At 32.9% G+C, this 11177-nt stretch overlaps 1 protein-coding gene across 1 annotated transcript in view; it reads left to right on the top strand.

Annotated features, from left to right (window-relative positions):
* Nucleotides 1–9937, top strand: part of ZC3H13 (zinc finger CCCH-type containing 13) — a 96971-nt gene extending 87034 nt beyond the window's left edge. The window contains 2 exon segments of the mRNA XM_033104166.1: nt 2804–2967; nt 8258–9937. Of these exon segments, the coding sequence (XP_032960057.1) occupies nt 2804–2967; nt 8258–8428 (335 nt within the window). The 3' untranslated portion in view covers nt 8429–9937.
* Nucleotides 9938–11177: the final 1240 nt, after the last annotated feature.

Below are 11177 nucleotides of genomic sequence, written 5' to 3' on the forward strand. Positions count from 1 at the left end.
TTCTTACCAATCAGTTCTATTTTTGCTACTATGATGGTTTTGTTAGAGAACAATGCTGAAAATAAATACAATGCTAAAATAAGTTTCCTAAGGAGTAGTACTTTGTTTTGTTTACTGCTGTAGCCAGTGTCTAATGATCTGTTCTTACTAAGTATGCCACTACCTAGACACTACCTGACATATAGTAGGTATTTGATAAATATTAGTGAAATGATTGATACCAATTTTTTTCTATTTCATGTGCCCCAGTACTGAAGACAGTATATTCCCACTCCATATCTAATTTTAAAAAACTCTAAGACCTTAAATTTTTTTTTTTAAATTACAGTTATTGGGGTGACAGTTGTTAGTACAGTTACATAGATTTCAGGTGTACAATTAAATTCTTAATTCTTAAAACAGAAAACTTGCAAGTTGACCCTTGAACAACACAGGGTCGAACTGTGCGGGTCCACTTATACATGGATTTTTTCCAATATATATACACTCAGCACTCCATATGACTGAGTTTCACATCTACAGATTCAACTAATGTGGTGGAAAGCAGTATTTTCGATCCACAGTTGGGAATCCACAGGTGAGGAGGACCTATGGTATGCATTGTTCGACACCATTTTATATAAGGGACTTGAGTATCCACATGTTTTGGTATCCGCTAGGGTCCTAGAACCAGTGCCCCCACAGATAACCAAAGAACAGCTGAGTTTGAGGGAGTCAGAATTATATGCAGATAAATTTTCAACTGCTCAACAGGTCAGTACCCCAGTTCCCCCGTCTTGTTCAAGGGTCAGCTGTCTAATGAAATTTAAATTGCTTTTGTCTAGGTTTCTGATTGTGATATGATTAAGTTCTTTTGAGCTACACTTTTCCAATTATTTTGTTTCCTTGTTTTACTTCTCCTTAAGTACTGTATTTTGCTGTGTATAATGTGCACTTTTTTGCCCAAATTTATGAGGGAAAAATAAGGATGCACATTATAAATGTTTTAATTCTTTTATTTACGCTTATGAGTTAAAAGATTAACTCTAGAAATTAATTACGATATCCATATGCAAAATAATACCCTGGAATACAATAATTGGTTTTGTTGCACTTACCACGAACTTGCAATGACCAAGAGAGTTCTTGGCCTTCTGTGATGCATAAATATCGTAAATTGGTTACATAAAATATCTTGTACCTTGTATCTGTTCTTGTGTTTTGTAATTATTTGTTCCATAAAATTTATTGTACCATAATGTGTTAAAAACTGAACACCTAAAATTCCTTTATAATACAAAAACAAGTACCTAAATGTAAACAAATACAATTTTGAATTAAAAAATTAAAATGAAAGATATTTTTCCCTGAAAGTTTGCGCCAAAAACATGGGTGCACATTATACATGGCAAAATATGGTATGTTTTAAGTCTGTCTAGGGAGGTTTGCAAGTATGTGTTTTATATTCTGTTTTGAAAACAGAAAATGATAACAGATTCCAGTCAAAAGAAATTTGTCCTACTAAGCGATTTTCAAGGACGGCATGGATTCAGTACAGATTTCTTGTATATTAGTATCTATAATAGAATGGGAGTCAACGTTTTTTTTGGTGTGTGTTTTTTTTTTTTTTAATAGTTTGTATATATGACTATGTCATTGTTTGGCTCAAACATTTGTATGTCTGAATCAGCTGAGGAACTGCCCTTTTTTCCGTAAGGTACCCTGGTCCAACTGTGGAGGTTCCGTAGATCTGGTGGTAGAGCCCTGCCACTGTATTTAAAAAGCTCCTCAGGATTCTGATAGATGCCACAGTTCATTAACTAGTTTTGAGGTTTTCTTTATTATTACACTTTTCTTACGTTATATACCTATTTGACTAGGTATATAATTTAATGACTAGGTGTATTACATGAAACTAGTTTTTTAATTTTCCCATCTCATTATATTTTATAGTTCAGAAAAAGAAATGATGTGCGTAATGCGGTTCTATTTATTCTCAGTCAAATGTGTCTTTTTTTTTTTTTAAGCCTATGTGTTTACTGCTTTCCCTTGTGGGCTCTAACTAACATTAACCTGTTTGATCATGTTGCTATAGAAACAGTACCTGGTACCTGTAGTACTCTTGGCCAACTCTTAGAATGCTAGCTTTGAAGTTACTGCTCTTCCTGTAATTTATTTTGATTAGTGTCTGTTACTTTGACTTCCTTTTTGTCTGTTTTCAATCCATCCTCTTTATTTTTATTAAATGTTTCCTTGATCCTTTAATTTTTATAAAGTTTAAGTATTTTTTCCCCTACCTTGCATGTTATGACTTAAAACTAAGTGATTTTATTTTAACTCATCCAGGTTTTTATAGTGACCAAATCTAGGGTAAAATTGGCAGATTGTCTAACACCTAATTACTTTTCTAACTGCTTTTTAAAGGTCCCAGAATGTAGTTACATTACTACATTTGAATTTTTCTCTAGTAACGTCCTGAAGTCTAGAACTTCAAGAGTTGTTGATGGTATACAGTATTCTGAATTTTACTTCACTAATTCTTAACTTGAACTTATCTTCCCAGTTATAGTTAGTAATCAGTGTCTAAATTATCTCTCCAAGTCTGCTTTTCTTATATCTTAAGCTTAAAGTGGCTATCAGAGTATTTATTTTGTTTCAGACTAACAACAAAACTACAGGTCTGATTACTCTCATAGAGAATATATAAATAATTTTCACCAATTTCGGTAACTTTGATGAAGTATAGACTTTGTGGAATATCATCCAAGCAGTTGGTAACACTTTTCTATTTTAGGAAAACTGAATGCTTTTTTTTTTTTGAAAGATGCAGACAATCTTTTTGAAAATGAATTGGGGGCTCTCAATATGGCTGCATTACTGCGAAAGGAAGAAAGAGCAAGTCTTCTTAGTAATCTTGGGCCATGTTGTAAAGCATTATGCTTCAGACGGGATTCTGCAATCCGAAAGCAGCTTGTTAAAAATGAAAAGGTATTGTTGTTTCCTTGGAAAAAATGCAAAGTGTTTGTTGGGTATGAATGACATATATTTTTCATTTGATTGTTTTAATGTGAGATTATGGTTTAATTATCTGTTTTTATGAGTTTGGTTTTCCAGTCTTTTATACATGTAAAAGAAAGAATTCTATTAGAATTTATAATACTTTTCATTTTACTTTAATAGGACATTTGTGTTGAATAATAATTAGTTATTCAAATGTGATGTATAAAGACACTTTGAAATACTCTATTTCTGTGAAATATTTTTTCATTTCATTGTGAAAAGTTACCTTGCATAATAAAACATACTAGAAATTTATTTAAATTGGAAGGTCAAGGAAAAAAATTTCCCAGAAAAAGTGGTGAAGATATTATAAAAATAGTGTTTATGAGACAGTACCAAGTTGGAAGAGAAGGAAATAAATATAAATTATTATATGTAATCATTTACTTGAGAATAATAAAAGGAATTGAAACATAAGAGAAACAGAAATTAGTTGAGTTTGGAAGAGATCTGATCATGAGAAATTGAAAACATCTTAGGCTTTTTAAAGTTAAGAAACTGGGTTTTTTATTTGGGGACGTGGTTGGTGGGCATGGGTATTGTGACCGAAGAGAGTTGGTCCTAAAAAGTTAGAGAAATGTTTATTAGCTTTTTACCTGGGGACATTAAGAAAAACATTGCAAAAGAAAAGGAGACTTCTTTAAAGCAAAATACTCAAATTTGGGGAGGACATTCAATTTATAAAAAGAGAAGGATGAACTCATTTCCAAATATTAAAATGGAAACAGATACGAGGAATAGCAGAATTTTAAAGGCTTCCCTGCTTAAAGGCCTGATTCAGAATTCCTTTCAACAGAGTGACTACAATCATTCTGTCCTTTGCACTCCAATTTCAACATGTACTTAGTTCTCTCTATTATATTGCTTAGGAGCCCATCTCTCCTTGTACCCTTTCTCAGCTGAAAATTTCTCTGAGAGAATCAAGTGCTAGTGCCCTAAGCCTATATGTAATGAATCAACTTTTTATGCTTCCAGAATGGTACTAGCTACTACGATCCTTGGTATCAAAATGAAAAATAAATCAGTCAAATCATTTTCTGTTTGGTTTAGGTAAGGAACCTCAGTTGAGAGAGACTATGTGGTTTGCAATCTAATCAGAATCCTGTCCTCTTTTTTTATAAAAAATGTTTTGTAACATTCCCTGGTTTCTCCTCTAAGATGCCATAATGGCTTCAAAAATTGTGACAACCAAAAACACCCCAGTAAATTTTTCATTGAGAACCATTGTTCAGAACCATGTCATCCTTCATACAGAGCACAGGCCACTAATACATCATGTGACACATTATAAAAGTTATATTGGTGTATTATAAATCTTTTAAATGATCCATCTAAAGAAAGCATGGAAAACTTTCTGATTGCTCAGTGTCAAAAATATTAGCACAAAAGCTGAAAAAGAGGCACAGCTGAAGAAAAATTAACTTCAGATGCTAGAGAGCTCATGTAAGAAAAACATACAAAACCTTTAAATAATATGTGACTATGAAGAAAAGTACAGAATAGGGGGTAGGTGGTACCTCATCAGTTGACAAAAGAAAGTTGAAAACCGTTGAACTCCATAAATTGGCATTATTTCTGTTTAGGAGAATGATTTTTAAGTTATAAATTATAGTACATATCAGAAGAGATAGGGGAAGGGATATTAAGAGACACTTAGGTGCTTCAATGAGTTTAAATCTAATTTTAGTATTCTAATAATAAAACAATGTACAGAACTTGTGGCAAGCAGAAGGAAGGAAATAATACCAGAAATCAATAAAATCATACGAGAAATACATTAGAGAAAATTAGTGCAACCAGAAGCTTATTCTTTGAAGAGATGAATAAAATTGATAATTCCTTACCCATACTGATCAAAGAAAAAAAGAAAATACAAATTACCAATACTAATGAAAGGGAATATCACTATAGATCTCACAGACACTAAAATAATAATAAGACAATACTATAAACAACTTTATGCCCATAAATTTGACAATTTAGGAAAACTGGATTAATTCCTCTAAAAGTCACAAACTACCAAAACTTACTCAAGAAGTAATAGTTAACTGGAATAGCTGAATAGTCCTTTGCTGTTTTGTTCTGGTTTTGTTTTTTTTAATTGAATTTGTAGTTAACCTGAAAAGGAAATCTCCAGTCCCAAATGGTTTCACTGGCAAAATTTATCAAACATTTAAGGAAGAAATAACACTAATTGTACAGAAAATTGAAGAGACAGGAATACTCATTTTATGAGGCCAGTAGTACTCTGATACTGTAGCCAAAGACATCACAAGAAAAGAAAACTTCAGATCAATATCTCTCATGAACATGGACATAAAAATCCTCAAAAATAAGAGGACATCAAATTCAGCAATATATAAAAATAATTCATCACCGTGATACAGTACGGATTATTCTCAGAGTGAAAGGCTGGTTCAGTATTCTAACCTTGAAAAAACACATGACCATATCAACTGATACAGAAAAAGCATGTGACAAAATTCAGCATTCCTTCACAATAAAAATTCTCAGCAAGTTGGAATTACAGTCTTTATAAAGGGCATCTGCAAAGAAACCTACAGCTAACATCATACTTAATGGTAAAAGTTTGAAAGATTTCCCCCAGAGATTAGGAGGAACAAGGCAAGGATGTGCATTCTCACAACCACTGTTCAACATTGTACTGGAAGTCCTAGCCTGTTCAGTACTGCAAGAAAAGGAAATAAAAAGCATACATATTGGAAAGGAAATAAAACTGTCTTAATCATAGACAATGTGATTGCCTACATAAAGTGTTTCAAGGAATTTACCAAAAATAGCTTTAGAACTTTTAAGTGAGTTAAAGAGTCCACAGGATACAAAGTCAGCATCCAGAAAGCAATTATATCTCTTTATGTGAGCAGTAGTATATAGAAGCACCTGGGAACTGAAATGTAAAAAAATAAACAACACCCTTTTCAACAGGCTCCCCACAAAAATAAAGTACTTAGTTATAGATGTAACAAAATATGTGCAGGACCTATGTGCTGAAAACTACAAAACACTGATCAAAGAAAGACCTAAATATTATAAATGGAGAGACATATTGTGCCCATAGATTGGAGGACTCTATTAAGTTTATGATTCTCCTTAAATTGGTCTACAACATAATGCAATCCTAGTAAAAATCCTAGTAGTTAGGATGTAGTTATAGACAAGCTGATTCTAAAATTTATATGGGAAGTCAAAGAAACTACAATAGTCAAAACAATTTTTTAAACAGATGAACAAAAGATTAATAAGTTTGGAAGACTCACACTACCTGATTTCAAGATTTACTATAAAGCCACAGCACTCAAGATAGTGTAGTATTGGTGAAGGGATAGACATGTAGATCAGTGGAAAAAAACAGAGTCCAGAAATAAACCCACATAAATATGACCAGTCAATTGGGGGAAGAGAGTTTTAAGAATAAATGTTATTTTTTTAAATGAAACTTTTGTAGTTTGAGGTAATTGATCTTCAGAATTTAAAATTTTCTATGACAGACTGAGGATGAAAAGACAAATGTACTGGGAGAAAATATTTGCAAATCTCATTTTGAAAAAACATGTCCAGAATATATAAAGAACTCGAAAATAAACAGTAAGAAACAAGCAACACAGTTTTTTTTAAATAGGCAAAAGACTTAAGTACACACTTCACCAAAGAGGATATATGGGTATCTAATAAGCACATGAAAAGATGTTTAATATTATTAGCCATTAGGAAATGCTATTAAAACTGCAATGACATACCATTATCAACCTATGACAGATAGTTACAAAACAAACAACAACAAAAAACCTTGACAATACTGTGTTGGTGAGGAGGCAGAACAGTTGAAAGTCCCATATATTGCTGGGGAGAACACAAAATGGTTCAGCTACTTCGGAAGACAGTTTGATTATTTCTTATAAGGTTAAATGTATACTTAACCCAGCAATCCCATTGCTATGTAGTTACCTTAGAAAAATGAAAACGTGTTCATATAAAAACGTGTACATAAAAGTTTATAGCCGCTCTGTTCATAATCTCAAATTGGAAACCACCCCAGTGTTCTTCAACTGACTAATAGATAAACGTGACATATCCATACAATGGATTACTAATTGATAATAAAAATAATCAAGATACCAGTACTATCAATATGAAAGAATCTCATTATGCTGAGTGAAAGAAATTAGTTTCAAAAGATCATATATACTGTATGATTCCATTTATATGATGTTCTGGAAAAGGCAAAATTATAACGGACAATTTAGCATTTATTGTCAAGGGTTAGAGATAATTGTCAAAGGTTAGAGATAAAAGAAGGTGTGAATAAAGGGGGCAGCAAAGGGAGTTATTTAGAGTGATGAAACGTCTCTGTCCTGATTGTGTTCATGGTTACATGACTTGTATGCATGAGTAAAAACTCACAGAACTATAAAAAGTCAATTTTACTGCAGTATAACTTACACGAATTTTAAAAAATATTTTTAAAATTTAAAATGAGATCAAAGGACCACAGTTCCTTGAAGAATCTTAGCAAGAAGAGAAATGGCAAAATGCTGGAGATACTCAAACTTTATTTTCATTATATACATGGAGAACATTTAACAAAATTTTATGACAGCATCCAAAAATGCTAATGTAGCTTTATGTTAAAATAATAGAGACATTTTAGTACAAAGGAGATAATAGTTCTCAGTATCCTGCACTGACCAGTGTACTGAGAATTGGTTCCGTTCTAGAGCCTGCATCTTACGGACTTAACAGACCAGTAAGAAGTGTGGGATGTTCAGTGCTTCTCTTCAGAGAACTGAAAGATTGCTGTGTAAAGTCATCCTGAATTAGTGTGTAGCTCCATAGAACAGATTTTATTTCAACACATAGAACAAGTGGTACTGTCTAACATAGAATGTGTGCTGTGTATTTTGTTTTCTCATTAGAAATGAAGTAAAAACTAGTCGATTGCCTGTCAGGGACTGTTGAGAAGATTCCTACTTTAAGCAAGAAGTTAGACTAGTTGCCCTCTAAAGATTGCTTTCTTTCCTAAGAGTCCTCAAGTCTGAAAACATTTCCTACTTTTGCTTTGAAATATCTAATACAGCTACTATCCATCCCAAATTAATTTTCTTATAACTTCCATATTTTTGTTAGAAGTTAACCTGTCTTTCATACTGTCAACTAATAATGTATATCTTTTTAAATTTGTTTTTGTTTCCTCTAATAGGGCACAGTAAAACAAGCTTACACAAATGCTCCAGTGGTAGACAATGAACTATTACGATTGAGTCTGCGATTATTTAAGCGGAAGGCTACTTGCCACGTCCCAGGACATGAAAAGACTGAAGATAATAAACTCTCACAATCCAGTGTCCAACAGGAACTATGTGTGTCTTAAGACCAAAGTTCAGTGACGTTTTTGGTACTATGTTTCTTCAGCAGTGCATATTCTTTTTCGAAGTTCTTTGGTTTCACAGGCATTATTAGTGACAATGGCAGAAAACATTTATCAGCCATGCTAAAAGAATGAAGAAGAACTTTGATCTCAAGTGTAAAGACAGTTTGGCTAACTTAAGATTTTACATAAATTTTTACACAGTACTTGATACTCATGCAAAATAATGTGAAAGCATCTAGATTTAGTAGTTTATTTTGTACATTTTGTTAAAACTCAAGTTTTGGAAAACGGTTGTCCTTGCTCTTCCAACCTACGAAGATTTTTTATGAAATGGAGCTTCTGACACATTCTGGATCATCCTTAAAGAAACTGCGATTTTATCCAGAAACCGCGTTCACAGAATGAGTGCACCCTGCGTACCGTGCTGTGCAGAACACTGGAAAGGGGGCTGGGCCTGCGTGCTGTGTTTGCAGACGCAGCGGAGAGCCAAATACTTTTTATCTCTCTAAAGTTCTAAAAAACATTACTTAATGGGTCTTTGGTTTTTTAAAATATATGTGCATTGTTACAGTGTATATAGGATGTACGAGTATTTGGAATCTGAATGGCTCTGTTTGTTATCAGAGACTGTCTACTATTTTTAATAAATGTACCTTCCCTTTCTTTGTTCAAGATTGACTTTGCTCTTCATTAACCTTACTCCTAGTGTTCTGGAACATTTGTCATCAACATTACATGTTTCATACTTCAGATATTTTACTGATTAAGTCCTTATCATTGGACAGCTGTAAATAACGGGGAGTTGAAGATGTACTTCAACTATAACTTGGTAATCCTTGAAACAAACCAAGAGTTAACAAACCTGTGTAATCTGACTTTGCAATCCTACCATCGAATTTTTCAGAGCTATAACCTTTGATTACATTAAACTGCCTCCAGCCTATAATACGCAAAATAATTTACTTTTTAAAAATTACAATATATCTGCTTTCTTATGTATGTACATATTTAACTCATGAAGTAGACTCTTAGAAGGATTTGAAATAGATTCCAAGATACAGAATTTGTGGAGAGACAGTAGTAATAATAATAATGGAAACCAGTCAAAATTGTAATTTGGTCATTGCCTGTCACAGTTTTTTTGTTAAAACTGTTAAGTCTATGATACCTGTCTCAGTAGTTTTGTATCCTCTTCTCTAACGGTAACGTAATGTTACTGGTGTAAAGTTTCTGTTCATTTCAAGAAGCATTCATTGCACACTTAATTTGTACAAGATATGTCCCCAGCAAAAGAAATGGTCTTATTTTTAAATGACTTTGAAAGCATGTATAAGAAAAATTACAAACAAACGAAAAATTGATTTTCCTGGTATTCCTTTTCCATTTAGTAAATGTTTTGAATAAATAAAAGGTAAATTCTTTAATAACCCTGGAAAATGAATACCCTTTGGGGAACTACTTCCTGATTATAGTGGAGAATATTGTTCTCTGTAGCAAGAAAGGGTGGTTCCTCCTTTTCCTGGAAGAACACAGTATTGAAATCAGTGTATAGGACATGCTCAATGTATTTTTTTTTAGACTTGTTACTATAATTTTGCTTTGCAATTTACTTTTCCAAGTTTTTTAATCTTTTAAACCACAATTACTTTTGCACAAACCTAATACTTTCTAATCCCTACACCTTCTCCTTCACTCCCCAACCCTCTTCCCATCTAGCAACCATCAGTTTTTTTTCTGTATCTATTTCTTTTTTGTTTCTTCGTTTATTCTGTTTGTTAGATTCCACATATAGGTGAGATCATCGGGTATTTGTCTCTCAGTCTGATGCAGAATGTCCTCTAGGACCATCCATGTTGTTGAAAATGGTAAGATTTCATTCTTTTTTATGTCAGAGTAATACTCCATTGCATAAATGTACAATTTATCCTATTGTCTATTGATGGGCATTTTGGTTGTTTCCATATCTTGGTTATTGTGAATAGTGCTGTACTAAACATAGGGATGCATACATTTTTTTGGAATTAGTGTTTTTGATTCCTTTGGATAAATACCAAGGAGTAGAACTGCTGGGCCATAATGTAGTTCTACTTTTAATTTTTTGAGGAAACTCCATACTGGCTGCACCAATCTGCAATCCTACCAACAGTGCATAAGGGTTCCCTTTTCTCTACATCCTCACCAACACTTGTTTGTTGATTTATTGATGATGGCCATTCTGACAGGTGTGAGGTGATATCTCATTGTGGTTTTTATTTGCATTTCTCTGATTAGTGACATTGATCATCTTTTCATGGGTCTATTAGCCATGTTTATGTCCTCTTTGGAAAAATGTCTATTCAGGTCCTCTGCCCATTTTAATTGGATTTTTTTTTTTTGGTGTTGTATGAGTTTTTAATAAATTTTGGATATTAACCCGTAATCAGATGTATCATTGGCAAATATCTTCTCCCATTCAGTAGGATGTCTTTTCGTTTTGTCGATGGTTTCCTTTGCTGTGAAAAAAACTTTTTAGTTTGATGTAGTCCCATTTGTTTATTTTTTGTTTTGTTTCCCTTGCCTAAGGAGATAATATCAGGAAAAATATTACTAAGGATAATAATGTCTGCGAGTTTACTTCCTGTATTTTCTTCTAGGAGTTTTATGGTTTCGGGTCTTACACTTAAGTCTTTAATCCATTTTGAATTTATTCTTGTATACAGCATAAAAAAGTGGTCCAGTTTCATTTGTTTGCATGTATCTGCCCAGTTTT

Source organism: Rhinolophus ferrumequinum, chromosome 4 (assembly GCF_004115265.2).
Source record: "Rhinolophus ferrumequinum isolate MPI-CBG mRhiFer1 chromosome 4, mRhiFer1_v1.p, whole genome shotgun sequence".
NCBI classification, from domain to species: domain Eukaryota; kingdom Metazoa; phylum Chordata; class Mammalia; order Chiroptera; family Rhinolophidae; genus Rhinolophus; species Rhinolophus ferrumequinum.